We start from the raw sequence: 21,160 nt of genomic DNA, 5'->3' as shown, positions 1-21,160 counted from the left end.
TGATGTTCGTCCCCATATGCTGCCAAATGCATTGGTTTACACTGGGCACCTGTAATGCCTCACCGTTGCCAGGTGGCAGATGTCTGGCCAGTGTCTGTAAATTTTTCTTGTTGGCGTTTGTGGCCAGACATATAGTAATACTATTGCCATCCTGGATCCAAGTCTACCCATGTTTGACTTGGCTAAAGTAATCAGCCACCATGTCCAGCAGAGTCCCTGCTGTGTTAGGATCATGGGACGCTGTATTACCAGGCTCTGGCCCATCAGGGTCCTGCCTACTCTTTTTTATAGAGTTAGAGATCTCTAGGGTCCCGCACGGGGTACCCATGTGGGGCTTAACTGCTGCCCACTTGTCTTTTGTTCTGCGGACCCCTCTTGCAAGTCAACCCAGAACTGACCCACAGTGCTCCCCTCTGATGGGGTAGAAGCATTGTGCAGCCCTCAAAGAGGTACTGCTGTGGTTTTATCACGTTGGAGCAAGGCTCCATACACCGCTTCTTCCACTCCAGCCCTCTCGGCGCTGGTTGCCGGCGGTATTATGCAAAGTCGGACCCTCTGAGTCCACTACCTTGTTTGATATGTGTCTAGCCTTACCGCTCGGCCGCATGGATCTGGCCGGTGCGGGGCCGACATCGGGCACAGCTGATCCCACTACGGATGATCCAAGTGCCGCTGGCTGCTGCTGGCTGCCCGCTGTTCCATGGTCCTCCTTCTCCAGTTTTGTCCTTCCTTCCATGGAGTGGATATGGCCGGTGTGGAGGATAACTGGCACAGCTGCTTCCATCTATTCCTTTAACCCGGCTCCAACGCTTTCAGCACTCCTGGCTGCTCCTTTATCTAAGACCCCTGGGACCGACCCCCATACTGACGGTACTGGTCCCTTGCGGTCGTTGCAGCTGGTCAACCCCACTCTAATGCCCTCAATTCTGGACACTGCTACTTATATGGTCCTTAGATAAGGGACATATAAGACATTCAAACTGATGATAACAGCTACTATAGTTTTTATTTAATATATGGTCCCTAGATAAGGGATGAATCAGATATTAAACTGATAAGAACAGATACTACACTTGATCTTAGCCAAAAGGCCCAGAAGTGATTATTGTAACTAAAAACCTCGCTGGGACCGACCCTGGAACTCACATACTGGTCCCTTGTAGTAGATTGCAGCCAGCCAACTGCAAAGTCCTTTGCTGCTGAGAAATGAATTTTCTCACCGTGCTGGAGCGAAGTTGGGCACCGGTGTTTTCCCTCTCCGGGAATCGATGTGCCCAGGCTGCCGTTGCCAGCTCCTGCCGTTGCCAGCTCTCCTGCCGCTGCCTCCTGCCGCTCCTGCCGCTGCCGCTGCCGACTGCCGTTACTGCTCTCCTGCCGGCTGCCTGCACTCCGCGGTTCTCCCGCCGGCATTCTGCAGCTGACATGGACCCAGTCCATGTCTGCACCTAAAGGTAAGTGGAAGGAAACGCAGAGTCTCCTACCTGCGGTTCCCGACTTTTCATACTCCCGCTGGTGAACGTTGTTCCCTGCGTGTCGGGTTCGAGCCGCTCGGACCGACCCCGGTGTTCACGGGCCTGGTCCATTCGCGGCAGTTCCTGTACCTATGGATCCCCTGGACCAACCCCGGTGCTTACCTTTTGAAGAAGGTTTTCAGCCCGGACGTCCAGTTCCTACTCCATAGTGCCGCTGCACTCGCTGAGCGTTTCCAGCCCTGCTGTGTACCCCGGGTACTTACAGCGCTGGTCCCTGCTCTCTGTCCCGCAGCCTTCGCGCTGGCCGCTAGCGACTGTTCCAAGCCAGTCTCGCTAAAGACTGGCATACGGGACCTCTTTGCTTTGCTTCCCGCCCGGCCGAGAAGTGAATTTTGCCGGTGCGGGAGCAAAGTCGGGCACAGGTTGTTCCCCTCCAGGGAAACTCGTGCTGTTGCTGCTGCCGGCTGCTCGCCCTCCACGGGTCTCCCCGCCAGCTTTCCGCAGCCTCCTAAAAGGTAAGTAGAAAAAAGGAACGCAGAGTCTCTTACCTGCTGTTCCCGACTTTCAAATTCTCCCGCTGGGGAACGCCGTTCCCCCCTGTGTGACTCGTTGCAATGCGTGTAGCGATATGGCACGCATGCGTGGAAGCGGGCTTCTTCACGAAGTCACTCACGTGACTCCGAAGTAAAATTTATATTTAGATACCCCGAGAACATTGTTTATAAAAAGAACATTACATCAGTAAAATAGTCAAAACAGTTCAAACAGACTAAAGTGCAGATGTGTCTGTGCGACGTGACCATCCAAGGGAGACAGTCCATGGCGGGTGGGGGGCACTCAGCAGGGCCCGTTCAGAGTCGCTATAGCTCTGGGAATGAAGCTGTTGCTGAGTCTGGATCGGGCGTAGAAGGCCTTATAACGTCTGCCGAAGGGAAGTAGTTCGAATAGTCCATTACAAGGGTGTGAGGAGTCTTTATGGATGCTGACGGCCTTCCTGAGGCACTGTGTGTGGTAGATGCCCTCCAAGGTTGGTAGCTGTGTCCCAATAATCTTCTGCGCTCTGTTGACGATGCGCTGAAGAGCTCTCCTCTCCGCCTCCGTGCAGCTGAGATACCACACAGAGATGCCATATGTTAATATGCTCTCTGTGGTGCAGCGGTAAAAGGTTGTCAGCAGCTGTTGGGGCAGACCAGTCTTTTTTAATGTTCTCAGGAAGAACAGTCGTTGCTGTGCCTTCTTGACCAGCGCAGTGGTGTTGGTGGACCATGTGAGGTCCTCTGAAATGTAAGTGCCCAGAAACGTTAAGCTGGACACTCTCTCCACACTTTCCCCATAGATGGAGATTGGGGTTTATTCTCCATTATGTGACCTCCTGAAGTCAATAATCAGCTCCTTGGTCTTGGAGGTGTTTAGTGACAAGTTGTTACGTGCGCACCAGTCCGCCAGGTTCTGCACCTCCGCTCTGTAGTTTGTTTCATCACCATTGGTGATCAACCCAATCACTGTTGTGTCGTCTGCAAACCTGACAATGGTGTTGGTGTCGAATGCAGGAACACAGTCGTGTGTGAAGAGGGAGTAGAGCATGGGGCTTAGTACACAGCCCTGTGGTGTGCCGGTGCTCAGGGTGATAGAGGAGGACAGGTGCGGGCCCTGTCTCACTGCCTGCGGTCGCTCCATCAGAAAATTCAGGATCCAATCGTATATCGGTGAGCTGAGGCCTAGCTGGTGGAGTTTGGTGGTGGTGAGCTTGGTGGGGATGACCTTATTGAATGCAGAGTTATAGTCTATGAAGAGCAACCTCATGTACGTGCCCTGTCTTTCCAGGTGAGTCAGGACAGTGTGAAGAGCCAGAGAGATGGCATCCTCTGTTGATCTTATAGAATCTTATAGAATTTTTCGAGGATGTAACTAGTAGCGTGGATAGGGGCGAACCAGTGGATGTGGTGTATCTGGACTTCCAGAAGGCTTTCGACAAGGTCCCACATAAGAGATTAGTATACAAACTTAAAGCACAAGGCATTGGGGATTCAGTATTGATGTGGATAGAGAACTGGCTGGCAAACAGGAAGCAAAGAGTAGGAGTAAACGGGTCCTTTTCACAATGGCAGGCAGTGACTAGTGGGGTACCCCAAGGCTCAGTACTGGGACCCCAGCTATTTACAATATATATTAATGATCTGGATGAGGGAATTGAAGGCAATATCTCCAAGTTTGCGGATGACACTAAGCTGGGGGGCAGTGTTAGCTGTGAGGAGGATGCTAGGAGACTGCAGGGTGACTTGGATAGGCTGGGTGAGTGGGCAAATGTTTGGCAGATGCAGTATAATGTGGATAAATGTGAGGTTATCCATTTTGGTGGCAAAAAACAGGAAAGCAGACTATTATCTAAATGGTGGCCGATTGGGAAAGGGGGAGATGCAGCGAGACCTGGGTGTCATGGTACACCAGTCATTGAAAGTAGGCATGCAGGTGCAGCAGGCAGTAAAGAAAACGAATGGTATGTTAGCTTTCATTGCAAAAGGATTTGAGTATAGGAGCAGGGAGGTTGTACTGCAGTTGTACAGGGTCTTGGTGAGACCACACCTGGAGTATTGCGTACAGTTTTGGTCTCCAAATCTGAGGAAGGACATTATTGCCATAGAGGGAGTGCAGAGACGGTTCACCAGACTGATTCCTGGGATGTCAGGACTGTCTTATGAAGAAAGACTGGATAGACTTGGTTTATACTCTCTAGAATTTAGAAGATTGAGAGGGGACCTTATAGAAACTTACAAAATTCTTAAGGGGTTGGACAGGCTAGATGCAGGAAGATTGTTCCCGATGTTAGGGAAGTCCAGGACAAGGGGTCACAGCTTAAGGATAAAGGGGAAATCCTTTAAAACCGAGATGAGAAGAACTTTTTTCACACAGAGAGTTTTGAATCTCTGGAATTCTCTGCCACAGAGGGTAGTCGAGGCCAGTTTCATTGGCTATATTTAAGAAGGAGTTAGATGTGGCCCTTGTGGCTAAGGGGATCAGGGGGTATGGAGAGAAGGCAGGTACGGGATACTGAGTTGGATGATCAGCCATGATCATATTAAATGGCGGTGCAGGCTCGAAGGGCCGAATGGCCTACTCCTGCACCTAATTTCTATGTTTCTATGATCTATTTGCCCTGTATGCAAATTGATGACAGTCCAGTGAGGCAGGGATGCTGGTTTTGATGTGGGAGAGGACCAGCCTTTCAAAGCACTTCATGGGTATTGGAGTTAGGGCAACCGGGCGGTAGTCATTCAGGTTGTTGACTTTAGACTTTTTCGGCACCGGCACTATGGTAGCTGTTTTCAGGCACTTGGGGACCGTTGCCAGAGATAGGGACAGGTTAAAGATTCTCGCGAATACCTCCGCCAGCTGTACAGCACAGTCCTTTAGTACCCTTCCCTGGACTCCATCCGGGCCTGCAGCCTTGCGTGGATTGATCCTACGCAGAGCGCACTGTACTTCCTGAGTGCTCAGTGATAAAGCCTGTCCCTCCGCCATGGCCGGGGTTAATTCCACTCCTGGTGGTGTTGCCAGTTTTGAAGCGGGCAAAGAAGGTGTTTAGCTCGTTGGCCAGTGTGATATCACTATGAGGGCTGGCAGGGCTGCTCTTGTAGTCAGTGATGTCCCTGACACCCTGCCACATGCTTCTGGTGTCCGCGGTATTGAAGTGGTCTTCCACCCTTTGCCTGTGGATGTCTTTGGCCTTTTTTATACATTTGTTCAGGTTCGACCTGGCAGCACTGTAGGCAGAAGTGTCCCTGGATTTAAAGGTATTGTTGCGTGCCCTTAGCAGATTCTGAACCTCCTTATTCATCCAGGGTTTCCGGTTTGGGACATCTTTATTTGCTTGTGCACTGTGACAGTCTCCACACAGCAGTTGATGTAGGAGAGCACAGTGGATGTGTACTCCTCCAAGTCTACCTCTGTACCATTGGTAGCCTGTTGTGCAAACAGGTCCCAGTCAGTGCGATCAAAGCAGTCCTGGCATTTTAGGGTGGCGTCAACGGGCCATATTTTGACCGTCTTTATTGCAGGTTTGGTCTTGCGGATGAGGGGTTTGTATGCAGGCAGTAGAAACAGTGAGCGGTGATCGGATTGTTCCAGGGATAAGTAGGGGAGAGCTCTGTATGCGTCCTTGATGTTGGTGTACACTTTATCCAGCGTGTTTGAGCCCCTGGTAGGGCACTGCACATGCTGGTGGGATTTGCGGAGTGCAGCTCGTAGGTCGACCTGATTAAAGTCCCCTGCAACGATGAAGGCACCATCAGGGTGAGCATCCTGCTGCTTACTGATGGCCGAGTGCAGCTGTGCTAGCGCCAGGTTAGCATTAACCTGTGGTGGGATGTATATGGCCATGATGATAACCACAGTAAACTCCCGAGGCAGGTAAAACGGCCTACATTTAATCACTAGGTATTCCAGGGCTGGGAACCATAAGTTTACAGTGAAGGGCAAAAGATTTAATAGGAATCGGAGTGGCGGCGCGGCCCTTGCTGCAGCGGCTCACCGACAGTCCCGTTTGTTTATGTTTTTTGTGTTGTTTATTTTGTTTTGGTTAGTCTAGTTTTTGGTTCTTAGTTTGGGTTTTGGGGGGGGGGGGGGGTTGAAACGGGGTTTGCAGTCTCTCCCTGCAGGGGAATGCGACTATTTTGTAATCCTGTCATGCCACCCCCTTTTTGGAAAGCTTCGTACGGGCCTGTCATCTATGATAGAAGAGGGGAACTGCTGTTCCCTAAAGAATGAGGCCATCTTGGATGTCCTGGTTTGGAACACTTCAACTTGGGCACAATTTGTTCTGCTCAAGATTCTATAGCTGCAGTTCCTTGGGTCTCCATTTTATACCAAGTACTGGAGTAACTGTGCAGGAAATGGATAGGTGACGTTTTGGGTCAGGACCCTTCTTCAGAGTATAAAATGGTTGCTTCATGGTCAATATAGACTCTGTGACATATGAGTTACGACCAATAATTTAGGCACAAATCCATGATGACCTGTAATCAGCGTGGTTAACTTCAATTTTAACCTAATCCTATTTATACATTAATATACAGCTACTTTCACTGTGCTATTTAAGGGATCCTGGTGTGTACGAATTAGTCGACATTTTTTTCAAGTAACCTAACTTCGGAAAAAAAGAATAGGCTGTGAAGTGTTTTTGGATGTCTGAATATTTGTTTTCTTTAATAGTAGGAATTAGAAATATAAACATTAAAATAAGTTACAGATTCTGCACAAAATTCTATGAATATTATACATTGGTTATATAATTTACAGAAAATTATTTTAATAGAGTCTTGATGCATGAGCAGGTATGCTTTGTGAATTCATTTCAATTCTTTCATCCATGTTAGGGTCAAGAATCATTGGACTTTGTGTTGAGTTATGCTGGTGGAACTTAAACTATTATTGAAGAATCAATAATACTTGCTGGACTACCACTAATTTCCTTCAGCACCTTGGTTATGATTATTTTTATTGATTGTTTCATTATGTAGGTTCATTATGATTTTGGCTTAAGAAATATTCTTTCTGTGTTGAGAACATTGGGAGCTCAGAAGAGAGCACGACCTGAAGACAGCGAGTCAACAATTGTCATGAGAGTTCTGAGAGACATGAATCTGTCTAAATTGGTAAGGGATAGTTGAAGATTATTTTTCATTTCAAAAAGTCCAGTCTCCCCCCACCCCTTGGTCTTTGCCATCTGTTCCTTTACCTGCAAACAGTCTCACACAATCAACCTCTGCAAGTTCCCAAGTTACACTCCAAAATTGAGCTTGCCCCAATTTAGGAGTTTAACTTGTGGACTAGTGCTATCTTTCTCCATAATTACATCAATCAAATTATAGTCACCGGTCCCAAAGTGCTCCTTCAATGATTCCACAGCAGAGAAGATCCAACGTTGCACTCTCTATTGCAGCCCTCTATACATTGATTAAGGAAGCTTTCTTGGACACATTTAACAAGTTCCACCTTGTTCAATTCCTTTGTACTCTGCATGATTCTGATAATATTGGGAAAATTAAAATCTCCCACTATTATGTAGGTTCATTATGATTTTGGCTTAAGAAATATTCTTTCTGTGTTGAGAACATTGGGAGCTCAGAAGAGAGCACGACACATTTAACAAGTTCCACCTTGTTCAATTCCTTTATACTCTGCATGATTCTGAACGGCATTTCGTTTGGACCTCCAGGGGTCCAAATGACAATTAAATTGACTCTTGACTCTCTCTTGACTATTACTACCTTATTATTGTTACCGTTCTCTGTGATTTCCCTGCACATTTGCTCCTCTAATTCCCACGGACTATTGGCAAGCCTTTAATGCAGTCCCATCAGAGTAATCATCCCTTTTGTTTTTCTACGTTCGACCCATATTGGAACCCACTGTACGATCCCACCAAGAATCAGCATTGTTGTTATGTTCTTCGTCATCAAAAAGGCAAGCCCTCCCCCCCCCCACCCCCACAACTTTATTCATTATACCACTTCTGTGGCATCTGTATCATAGAATAGATTTGCCCATTTCTCAGCTATGTTTTATTAAGTTTATCATATCCTTGTCCATGAGCCTATCTACACCCTGAGTTTCTTCACTTGGGTTGAATGCAGCATTTCCTTTCTCTTGCCATTCTCCTGGCTGTCCAGTATTCAGAACCCATATCGGTGCCACAGACGTTAACTGCTGTTCCTGCCTACTGAAAGGTCATGCCCATCCCCCCCAACAGTATACAAAAAGATAAACCTGCTACTGAGGGGATTGCCACAAAGGAACTCTGCATTTTCCTATTCCTTTTATCTTCTCTCAACATCTCTGAAGATGCTGAATGCCACCAACCCCAGCTCCAGCTCCGTGATGTGGTCATTCAATATCTGCAGCTGGATGCACTTCTCAGAGGTGTAGTCACAAGGGACATTGCAAGTTTCCCTGATCTTACATTCTTCAGGAGGAGCACACCACTGCCCTAACTGGTAACAGACTACATTAAATCTGGAGTAAAGTCCTTTCCTGTTCTTTGTACCTTTTTGCTCCAGCACCTACTACTCAAATATAGAACAGTACAGCACAGGAACAAAAGCCCACAAAGTCTGTGGAAAGAAAGATGTCAAATTAGGCTAAGCTCCTCTGCCTGGATGTGATCCATATCCCTCTATTCCCTGAAAATCCATGTACCTATCCAAAAGCCTTTTAAATGCCATTATCGTATCTGCCTCCACCACCATATTCCAGGCATCCCTTACTCTCAGTGTAAAAAAACAAAATCTGCTCATCTCCTTTAAACTCGTCTCCTATTTCCAATCCCCTTCCATACCTTAAGGCTGTGCTCTATAGTCTTTGACATTTTCATGCTGGGGAAAAAAAGGTACTAACTGTCTATGCCATTCATAATTTTTTAGACTTCTATGAGGTCTCCTCTCAACTTCTGATGCTCCAGAGAAAGCAATCCTTGTTTAACCAACCTCTCCTTATAACTAATACCTTCTAAATCAGGCAGCAATTTGGTAATCCATCTCCAAATTTGGCCTGGTCTCCAAATTTGGCCTGGTCTCCAAATTTGAGGAAGGACATTCGTGCTATTGAGGGAGTGCAGCGTAGGTTCACAAGGTTAATTCCCGGGATGGCGGGACTGTAATATGCTGAGAGAATGGAGCAGCTGGGCTTGAATACTCTGGAATTTAGAAGGATGAGAGGGAATCTTATTGAAACATAAAAGATTATTATGGGTTTGGACACGCTAGAGGCAGGAAACATGTTCCCGATGTTGGAGGAGTCCAGAACCAGGGGTTTAAGAATAAGGGGTAAGCCATTTAGAACGGAGATGAGGAAACGCTTTTTCACACAGAAAGTTGTGAGTCTGTGGAATTCTCTGCCTCAGAGGGCGGTGGAAGCCGGTTGTCTGGATACTTTCAAGAGAGAGCTAGATAGGGCTCTTAAAGATAGCAGAGTATAATTTGAGAGGGGAACATAATTTTAAAAAACTCAATGTCAGAACAACTCTTAAAAGTATGTGCATAGCAATCTGTGGTGTGAATTTGTGGAATGGTCTGGAACAGGAGATAAAACTTAGCACAAGCATAATCCAGTTTAAAAAGATGTACAAAAACACTTGTTTAAAAGGATATTGGGATGAGGATAGGTGATTGTGAGTGGGTTATTTGTTATACTGATTGTATTGGGAAGGGTGATTATAGAGTGATGGGTTGTATATATGTATTAAGATACTGTATAGTATATGAGGTTTTTTTCTTTTCTTTTTCTTTTTTTCTTTTTTGTATGGCTTTGTAAATATTTGATTAGTGTTTAAATGTAAATAATTTGGTGTACATATAGTGGCTGGTGTACATATAGCTGCTAAATTTGCATAAGATAATTACAAGTAGTTGAATAAGGGGTGGGAATTAATAAGCTTCGGCTTCTTCCTGCTCCTTTTGGGACACATATGATTTCATTTATTTATAGATATTGTTTATGACACTTTATAAATATTTTTGTTTTGTTTTTTTGTATGCTGTTTCACACTTGCTTTTTATTATTTTATTCTGTTCGAAATAAATAATAAAATAAATAAAAATAAATAGAGTCAGGGTATAAGGGGAGAAGGCAGGAATGAGGTACTGATTGTGGATGATCAGCCATGATCACATTGAATGTCGATGCTGGCTCGAAGGGCAGACTGGCCTACTCCTGCACCTATTGTCTATAGTCTATTGCACCCTTTCCAAAGCGTCCATATCTGTCCTGTAATGGGGCGACCGGAACTGCACACAACCACTGTTCACAGATGTCTAACCAGAATAACACTCTTCCACCGTAACCCTTTGTCTTCTATGGATAAGCCAGTTCTGAATACAAACTACCAAGTCATCATGGATTCTATGTATACCAGTATTCTGAATCATTTTACCGTGAGGAACTTATCATATAGACATCATATACTGCCACATCCCTCATCAATCACCTTTGTCACCTCCTGAAAAAAAACCTAATCAAGTTATTAAGACATCCCATTCCCTTCCAAATATGAGTAAATCATATCCAGAAGCGTCCTTTTCAATAGCTTCACTACGACTGACATTAGGCTCACCAACATATAATTTCCTGGATTATCTCTACTTCCCTTCTAGAGCAAAGGGACAACATTGGCTGTGTTTCCATTCCTCCAAGTCTTTGCCTGTGACATGAAAAGATGCAAAGATCTTTGTAAAGGCCTTTAAAATCTCCTCTCTTGTCTCCCTCAATAACCTGGGTTAGGACCCATTTGGCCCAGATGATTTATCCATCTTAATGCTCTTCAAGTGACCCCAAACCACTCCTTCTCAAAATGCTCCAGCATATCAATATACCCTGCACTGACCTCACTATCCTCCATGCCCTTCTCCTCGGGGAATACCATATAACCATATAACCATATAACAATTACAGCACGGAAACAGGCCATCTCGGCCCTACAAGTCCATGCCGAACAAATTTTTTTCCCCTTAGTCCCACCTGCCTGCACTCGTACCATAACCCTCCATTCCCTTCTCATCCATATGCCTATCCAATTTATTTTTAAATGATACCAATGAACCTGCCTCCACCACTTCCACTGGGAGCTCATTCCACACCGCCACCACTCTCTGCGTAAAGAAGTTCCCCCTCATATTACCCCTAAACCTCTGTCCCTTAATTCTGAAGTCATGTCCTCTTGTTTGAATCTTCCCTATTCTTAAAGGGAAAAGCTTGTCCACATCAACTCTGTCTATCCCTCTCATCATTTTAAAGACCCCTATCAGGTCCCCCCTTAACCTTCTGCGCTCCAGAGAATAAAGACCTAACTTATTCAACCTATCTCTGTAACTTAGTTGTTGAAACCCAGGCAACATTCTAGTAAATCTCCTCTGTACTCTCTCTATTTTGTTGACATCCTTCCTATAATTTGGCGACCAAAATTGTACACCATACTCCATATGTATGCAAAATACTTTTTTAATAGTTCACCTACACCTTCTGGCTCCAACCATTAATTCCCTCTTTTATGAATCTTACCTTCTTCCTAGCTACTCCCATGTTTTTAATGTACCTATTATGTGCTGCTGGCTTGAAGGGCCGAATGGCCTACTCCAGCACAGCACCTATTGTCTATATTGGGATTTTCTTTAATATGACTTGCCAAAGACATTTCATTGCCCACTTTGGCCTTTGTAATAGCCTGTTTGAGTTCTTTCCTGCTTGCTTTATATTCCTCAAAGTCTCTGTCAGATATAATCTATCAAAACCTTACATGTCTGGTCTGATCAGCTGATCGTTAAACAACTCGCACATGTCTGATGTGGAATTACCCAATGACAGATGCTCCCAATTTACTCTCTCCGACTCCTGCCTAACAATGTTATTTATTTTACACCAATTTAGCTTTCTCCCAAGGTCCAGACCTATCCTTATTTATAATTATCTTAACACTGTTACGATCACTGTTCCCAAAATACTCTTTCACTGAAATGCCAGTCACCCGACCATTCTCATTTCCCAATACAAGATCCGGTATGGCTCCTTCTTGAGTTCGACTATCCACATACTGTTTCAAGAAACTCTTTTGGATATACCTCACAAATTTTGTCCCAAGAAGTCCTTTGCAGTAAGGAAGTTCTGGTTAATATTGATAAAGTTAAAGTCACCCACGGTTACAACTTTGTTGTTTTTTCCAAATTTACATAATCTGTTCCTCTAACTCCCTGCAGCATCGCATTTGGAACTGTGCTGAGCTGAGCTTAGCACCTTTTAAGTACTCATTGTATATTTATTTGTTCTGACGTTGCATCAATATACCTGTAAAGCTGCAGCAAGTAAGAATTTCATTGTTCTGTTTCCAGTGCATATGACAATTAAACACTCTTGACTTTGTGAGTTTACTCGCTTAACTTGTCGGGATCACAAAACAGTTCAGCATCACCTTGCTCAGCATTTTATAAATACTCACACCTGGGTCCGTTATTTATGCCTATTGGGATTATGAACCAGTGGATTTCCTACTTCATGTTTGACCTGAAGTGCCAGAACTTCATTGTATTTGGAATCAATGTTCACTACTATATCACCTACTTTGATGGGTCTGTACCACCATTAAGGAAGGGTTAAATACAATAATTGCGATTGAGGTGTCTAGCTCAACTGCAGGTATGGATATTTCAGAGTGATGATAGGCAGGCTTTCACTTGATTAGTCTATGAGTCAGCTCGTCTAAATTTAGACAACAGTCTCCAGATGTTCACCAGGAGGACTTTACAAGGATGATAGAAGTGGTATTTGCTGTATTGGAATTCAGCAGCTAGGTCAAGGTGATTGGTTTATTTCATTCCTAACATAGTTCAGCATTGTTCTATGTAGCTGAATGGCGTGTTTACTGGGCCAGTTAAAAATCAACTTCATTGCTTTACATTTGGAGTTACATGTGGGTTAGATCAAGTAGTGACAATGGTGAATCGGATCGGGATTTTCAATAACCTACTAGTTTCATTGTCACCATCTACCGAGAATAGTTTGTTTATAAAATTAATATCGAATTAGCCACAAATCTCTTGCTTCCATGAAAATTTGAACTCGCACCTAGGTATCCAGACTTCTAATCTGGCACGTAACCAGGGTGCCATTGTTCCCATATAGCACTGCTTGATTTATATACTGCTTGATCTATTCATTTTCTTCTTTTACTTCAAATCATAATTGTATTGCATTTAATTCCCAGGTGGATGAAGATGAACCCCTCTTCCTTAGTCTGATCAGTGACTTGTTCCCTGGTATACAATTGGATAGTAGTACCTATGTGGAACTACAGGGAGCTGTTGTTAATCAGGTGGAAATTGCAGGATTAGTTAATCACCCACCATGGAATCTTAAACTTGTTCAGGTAATGTGATTGAGCCACAAACATACAACATTTTAATATTTATTGTAGACAATAACCAAACATTAATGTCGTAAAAACTGTGAAGCATATAGAAATTTCCATCTCTGTTCTAATATATCAAAAAGATCCTTAAATCAGTGAACTAATAAACAAGTGAAACTGCACTACAACTTAGAACAGTACAGCACAAGGAACAGAAAATTTGGCCCACAATGTCTGTGCCGAACATGATGCCAAGACCAACACTTATCTGGCTGCACATAATCCATTCCCTGTATATCCATGTGCCTATCCTAAAGTCTTTTAAAATCTTATCTGCCTCCACCACCACTCCTGGCAGCACGTTTTACGCATTCACTATGTAAAAAAAAAACATTTGCCCCACATATCTCCTTTAAACTTTGCCCCCCTCACCTTAAATCTATACTCTTGAGTATGATATTTCCATCCTGGGTAAAAGGTTCTGACTGTGTACCCAATCTACGCCTTTCATCATTTTGTACAGTAAACTTCTATCGAGTCTCCCATCAACATAATCCAGGCATCATTCCCGTAAATCTCCTTTGTACCCTTTTCAAAGCCTCCACATCCTTCCTCATAGGGCGACCAGAACTCTTTGCACACAATACTCCAACTACAGCCTAACCAAAGTCCTTTAAGCTACATCATGAATTCCTGACTCTTATACTCAATGCTCCAACCAGTGAAGCGAAGCATACCATAGACCTTTTTTACGGCTCTCTACTTGTATTGCCACTTTCAGGCAGTTATGGCTGAGACCCCAAGATCCCTTTGCACATCAATGCTGTTAAGGCTCTTGCCATTACCGGTAATTGTATATTTTCCCTTACACTCAATCTCCCAAAGTCCTTACACTTGTTCAGATTAAACTCCATCTGCCATTTCTCTGCCCATTTCTGTAGCTGACTGAACCCCAATTTTTACTTTGACAGCCATCCACACACTCCTCAGTAATTTTGGTGTTATCAGCAAACTAACTAACCAAACCAACTTGTTTACTTCCAAGTATCACAAGCAACAGAGATCCCAGCACGGATCCCACTGAATATCGTTATTTTAATGGAATAATTGCTTTTGCTATACATCACCTAAAGGGCCTGTCCCACTTTCACGACCTAATTCACGCCGTTTTTTACTCGTGGACGTTTTTCATCATGCTAGAAAAACGCCCCGACCTACTTGATGCCACGAGTACCTACAACTAGCATCACGGCCTGCTACGACCTACCTACGACCTCCTATGACCTACGACCTCGTGACGACCATGCTGCGAGTATGAGTCAAGGGCAAACTCGGCAGAGGTCGTGAATTAAGTCGTGAAAGTGGGACAGGCCCTTAAGCAGTCAAGTTGTCCTGTATCAAAATATTAAAATTCCAAACTAATTATCAATTTTGCAAAGCAAATTAGTTCATCCTAATTCATTTATCCATTGATATGCTGAAAATAGTAACAAATGAAATCAGAAAGATATGGAATTTCTTGTTGCTTGGTGTTGTTTTCTGCATTGGTACGTCCTGGAACAATTCACCTTATGAAAGCCATATTTAATTTAGTACCTGTAATATCAAATGAGACTATTAACAATCTGATGGTGCTTGAAGAATTCGAGAAGAATTCTTTTCACAAAGGAAATTGTAGGTGACTGAAACCTACTACCCGGAAGGATGGCAGAAGTTGAAACCATCACCACATTCTAGAAAATTCCTGGATGTGTACTTCAAGAATGATGACTAGTTGGCTGGTGGAATATTTGTTTCTCAACCAGCACAGTTGGGCTGAATTCCCACGTTGTATAATATTCCACAATTCCACCTCCCTGCTAGTATAAAAAGCCAATTACTCCTGTCCTTCTATTTTTGCCATGTGGCATTTCAAGACACTGTTGTTCAATTTCCAGCTATATGAAACAGCCAGAGTTCGTCATGGGCTAATGACACTGGGTCCCAGTGGTTCTGGAAAGACTTGCGTCATTCGCATCCTCATGCGAGCAATGACTGAATGTGGAGCCCCTCATCGGGAGATGAGAATGAATCCTAAGGCTATTACAGCTCCACAGATGTTTGGGCGATTGGATACAGCAACTAATGACTGGACTGATGGAATCTTCTCAACTCTTTGGAGAAAATCCATTAAAGCAAAAAAAGGTAACTCTAATTTTGAAATTCTGAATTGTAAGTTGTTTACATTTTTTTTAAACCAGTGAGACAGATACATTTCAATGGGATGTAAGCAGGACAATTGTCCAGGCTGTGAGGATAAAACATTATCCAAAAGTATAATAACATATTATTGATCAGAATATTATAAATTTTAATCTACTTGACACCAACATGATAAACAATTCTCCAGATAGCTATATTAAGATAAACCCTAGTGTCCGTCAAAGTACTGTACTCAGTCCCTTGTTCTATTCCCTGTACATCCATGACTGTGTGGCCAAGTACAACACCAACTCGATCCATAGGTTCGCTAATGATATAATTGTTGTCGGCCAGATGATCAACAATGATCAGACGAAATATAGGAAAAGGAATTGAGAACCTTGTTCATAATGTTGGGACCATGACCTAGCCCTTAACATCGGTGAGACAAAATAGTTGGTTGTTGACCTAAGGAAGTGTGGGAGTGAACGTAGCCCAGTCCTCATCAACTGAGATGCTGTCGAGATGGTCAACGAATTTAAGTTTCTAGGCATCGATAATAACCAGCAAACTAGCCTGGACCCTTAATACTGATGAGGTGATCTTGAAAGCGTGTATCCGTGTATTTGTTTTCTGAGGTGCTGAGAAGATTTGACGTGTCTTCAAGGATTCTCTCAATTCTACAGATGCGCTATAGAGGGTACGGGATGCATATCAGCCTGGTATGGCATCTGATCAACTCCTAACTACCCAAACCTGTAGAGAGTAGAGAAGACAACCCGTTCCACCTTAGGCTTATCGCTTACTTACATCTTCACGGTGCAATGCATCAAGAAGGCTGGAAGTCCCATAAGGATTTTTTTAAAAAGGCACAAAATGCTGGAGTAACTCTTCCGGTCAGGCAGCATATCTGGAGAATAGGGATGGGTGACGTTTTGGATATGGTCCCTTCCCCAGTTCTTCAGAGATGTTGCCTGACCTGCTGAGATACTCCAGCACTTTATGACTTTTTTGTTTGTAAACCAGCACCCGCAGTTCCTTGTTTCTACAGGATCATGAGGATGCCTTCCACGCCCTTTCCTCTCTTCTACTGCTGGGAAAAGTTGCAGGAGCTTCACATCTCAGACATCCAGACTTAGGAACAGCTTCTTCCCCACTCCTATCAGATTTAGTATTACTCAAAGTATATTGTTTACTCTGTGAGCTACATGCGTAATAGAAATTTCATTGGACTTGGGTGTATATGGCTATAAACTAATCTGAATCTATACTTTGGTAGAGAAAAATGCTGGAGAAACTCAGCGGGTGAGGCAGCATCTATGGAGCGAAGGAATGGGTGAAGCTTCGGGTAGAGACCCTTCCTCAGACTGATGTGGAGGGATTATACTTTAATCTTTTCTTCATTAAGTTAGGTAGCCATGGCGCGATGGAACATGAGGAGACGTTACACCATCCTCAATAAAAACCGAGATATACAGTGGCTTGCAAAAGTTTTCATACCCCTTGAACTTTTGCACATTTTGTCACGTTACAACCACAAACGTAAATGTATTTTATTGGGATTTTATGTGATAGACCAACACAAAGTGGCGCATAATTGTGAAGTGGAAGGAAAATGATACATGGTTTTCAATTTTTTTTAACAAATAAAAAACTGAAAAGTGTGGCGTACAAAAGTATTCAGCCCCCCTGAGTCAATACTTTGTAGAACCACCTTTCGCTGAAATTACAGCTGCAAGTCTTTTGGGGTATGTCTCTACCAGCTTTGCACATCTAGAGACTGAAATTTTTGCCCATTCTTCTTTGCAAAATAGCTCAAGCTCAGTCAGGTTGGATGGAGAGCGTCTGTGAACAGCAATTTTCAAGTCTTGCCAGAGATTCTCAATTGGATTTAGGTCTGGACTTTGACTGGGCCATTCTAACACATGAATATGCTTTGATCTAAACCATTCCATTGTAGCTCTGGCTGTATGTTTAGGGCCGTTGTCCTGCTGGAAGGTGAACCTCCGCCCCAGTCTCAAGTCTTTTGCAGACTCTAACAGATTTTCTTCCAAGATTGCCCTGTATTTGGCTCCATCCATCTTCCCATCAACTCTGACCAGCTTCCCTGTCCCTGCTGAAGAAAAACATGCCCACAGCATGATGCTGCCACCACCATGTTTCACAGTGGGGATGGTGTGTTCAGGGTGATGTGCAGTGTTAGTTTTCCGGCACGCATAGCGTGTTGCATTTAGGCCAAAAACTTCAATTTTGGTCGCATCTGACTAGAGCACCTTCCTCCACATGTTTGCTGTGTCCCCCACATGGCTTGTGGCAAACTGCAAACGGGACTTCTTATGGCTTTTTTTCAACAATGGCTTTCTTCTTGCCACTCTTCCATAAAGGCCCGATTTGTGGAATGCACGACTAATAGTTGTCCTGTAGACAGATTCTCCCACCTGAGCTGTGGACCTCTGCAGCTCCTCCAGAGTTACCATGGGCCTCTTGGCTGCTTCTCTGATCAATGCTCTCCTTGCCCGGCCTGTCAGTTTAGGTGGACGGCCATGTCTTCGTAGGTTTGCAGTTGTGCCATACTCTTTTCATTTTCGGATGATGGATTGAACAGTGCTCTGTGAGATGCTCAAAGCTTGGGATATTTTTTATAACCTAACCCTGCTTTAAACTTCTCCACAACTTTATCCCTGACCTGTCTGGTGTGTTCCTTGGGCTTCATGATGCTGTTTGTCACTAATGTTCTCTAACAAACCTCTGAGGCCTTCACAGAACAGCTGTATTTATACTGAGATTAGATTACACACAAGTGGACTCTATTTACTAATTAGGTGACTTCTGAAGGCAATTGGTTGCACTGGATTTTATTTAGGGTTATCAGAGTAAAGGGGGCTGAATACTTTTGCACGCCACACTTTTCAGTTTTTTATTTGTAAAAAAATTTGAAAACCATGTATCATTTTCCTTCACTTCACAATTATGCGCCACTTTGTGTTGGTCTATCACATAAAATCCCAATAAAATACATTTACGTTTGTGGTTGTAACGTGACAAAATGTGCAAAAGTTCAAGGGGTATGAATACTTTTGCAAGTATTTTTACTGTAGGAGAAAGACATGCCCTTCAGCCAGCTACATCTCTTTACCTATAAAAGTCTCATCTTGTGTGCGTGTGTGTTCGTGTTTGTTTTGTATCTTCCTCAAAACGCTATGCGCTAGCGCTTACATTTTTACATATTCTAACACATTTTTTCCTCTCCATGTCGTACTCGCGTTCGTCCTATATTTCACAAGTTATTCACGATTAAAGTTTTTTTCAGCCTTTTTTCCAGCAGATTCCAAAGATGTCACAATGCCACTCTCAGTGCACCAATCACAATGGGCTCTCAAGCTACCTAGTGCCACACCCCCCACCCCGGGTTATTCACACCTCAGCCCCCTCCCCTCTATGGGTTATTCACAGCCACCCCACCCCCCCTGTCCCCCTCCCCACCGGGTTATTCACACCCCATGACATCTCCCCCCCAAAAAGGCAGCCAACATCATCAAAGACCCACATCATCCTGGCCACACACTCATTTCACCATTGCCATCGGGAAGACGGTGCAGGAGCCTGAAAACTGTAATGTCCAGGTTCAGGAACAACTTCTTCCCTACAGCCAAAGAATTTAATTGTCCTATCTGGGACATATGACAATAAAACACTTGACTCTTTTCAAAACAAATTCTAACTCTGTAAAGTAATTCAAATTATATTTTAATTAAATGTAACAATGTGAATCAGTTCTGAAGTCTTGCAAAATCCAATGAAGATACAGTTATAGAGTATCTATTGTTCACAGAACAAATTAATATTTAATGCCTTTGTGTGGGTTTTGTAACTTTGATTTCTAGGTGAGAATATCTGGATTGTTCTAGATGGCCCAGTAGATGCTATTTGGATTGAAAATTTAAATTCCGTATTGGATGACAATAAGACCTTAACTTTGGCTAATGGTGACCGTATTCCAATGGCGCCTTCTTGCAAACTATTGTTTGAAGTACACAACATTGAGAATGCATCTCCAGCCACGGTATCCAGAATGGGGATGGTCTATATAAGTTCTTCTACTCTCAACTGGAAGCCAATTTTGAAGGTAAAAGCCTCAGCATGTAATGAAAAGTAATTTTGATATTCTGTATCTGTGACACTAAGCAGGAAGTTTAATATAAATCAGTAATGTCTTGGAAGCAATAGATGTTCTAATATGGATTTCCTGGGATATAGAAAACTCAACACTCAAACGGAGGCAAAGTTGAGCAGCATTTAACGGAGCTAGTATATAATTTTGACGATGCAATAAAGAGAGATGACCGAATTTCATATATCTAGGATGTCAAAGTTGTTTGGGTGGAGGTAAAAAACAAGAAAGTATTTTGTGGGAGAGTTGCAAGGACTCCCTCGCTTTCATTCGGCATCATTTAAGAGATGGTTTGGCCAGAATGAGGAACAAATTTCAGAGTCAGAGCGTTAAGCTCTCTGGGGGAAATAGCAGCAGCAACCAGATCAATGATACCATGACTGGCTCTGCTATAGAGCAGGGTTGGACATAGTTATTGACCTCAGGAAACAAGGTGGTATATGCACCACAGTTAGCATCAATAGAGAACTTAAAATTCCTAAGTGTAAATATCACCAACAATCTGTCCTTTGCGCACATTGAAGCTACTGTCAAGAAAACACACCAATGCCTCTACTTCCTCAGAAGACTAACGAAGTGCAGCATGTCTCCAATGACTCAAAGCAGTTACCACAGATGCACCATAAAAAGCATCCTATTGGGATGCGTCACAGCTTTGTTTGGCCATAGCTCTGTCAAAATTACAAAGAATTGCAGAGAGTTGTGGATCTACCCCAATCCATCACAGAAATCTGTCCTACTCCTCCATCGATTCCCTCTATACTTCACGCTGCCTCGGGAAAGCAGCCAACATAATCAAGGACTATTTACACACCAGTTATACTGGCTTCTCTCTTCTGCCAGAAGATACAAAAGCTCGAAAAGTTCCATCAGAATCAGGAACAGGCCCATTCTTAGTTATGTGTGTGGCCAAAAATGTGGGAAAATTTGTGGAAAACACTTCTTCTAATTCTGAAAGCATTACAGATATATTGGTTTGTACTGTATATATGATTCTTTTTATTTTGAGGTTTATCAAGTGAAATATTTATGTAATGCTGACAATGTTTGTTTCGGGTCAGGTCAAATATGACTGGTCACGTGTGTGACCTCACAAGGAAGCATTTTTTTCATAACTCAGTTTTACTTTATAAACTCGTGTCAATTTTAAAAAGCTAGAATGTTCATATCTTTAGCAGACATGTGTTATAGTTCTGTAGGTAAAACAATACATGTTTTAATGTATTACTTTATGTGATGCCATTTGGTAATGTGTGTGACATTTGGTTCACTTTCCAAAGAGTGGCTCAACAGCGTCTTCATTACCTGACATGACTGAACCGTCTTCTCATAAAATCTCCCAACTTACAATATTTTTTTATTTACACTTTCTCTGTAACTGTAATGCTATTATGCTCTAACGCTATATTTTGCATTGTGATATTTTTCTCCTTGCACTACCTGTTG

General features: G+C 43.4%; 1 protein-coding gene and 1 pseudogene across 1 annotated transcript in view; one reads left to right on the top strand and one right to left on the bottom strand.

The window, feature by feature from the left end:
- The window catches only part of LOC129697508 (dynein axonemal heavy chain 8-like), a 641,267-nt gene that overhangs the window by 424,257 nt on the left and 195,850 nt on the right, over positions 1 to 21,160 (top strand). Inside the window, 4 exon segments of the mRNA XM_055636144.1 lie at positions 6,989 to 7,123; positions 13,219 to 13,380; positions 15,300 to 15,546; positions 19,428 to 19,669. Of these exon segments, the coding sequence (XP_055492119.1) occupies positions 6,989 to 7,123; positions 13,219 to 13,380; positions 15,300 to 15,546; positions 19,428 to 19,669 (786 nt within the window).
- LOC129697727 (U2 spliceosomal RNA) lies at positions 998 to 1,103 on the bottom strand (annotated as a pseudogene).

This window comes from Leucoraja erinacea, chromosome 5, assembly GCF_028641065.1.
Source record: "Leucoraja erinacea ecotype New England chromosome 5, Leri_hhj_1, whole genome shotgun sequence".
Classification (NCBI taxonomy): Eukaryota; Metazoa; Chordata; class Chondrichthyes; order Rajiformes; family Rajidae; genus Leucoraja; species Leucoraja erinaceus.
The sequence above is the reverse complement of the archived record's forward strand: the minus strand, read 5'-3'. Positions and strand labels throughout refer to the sequence as shown.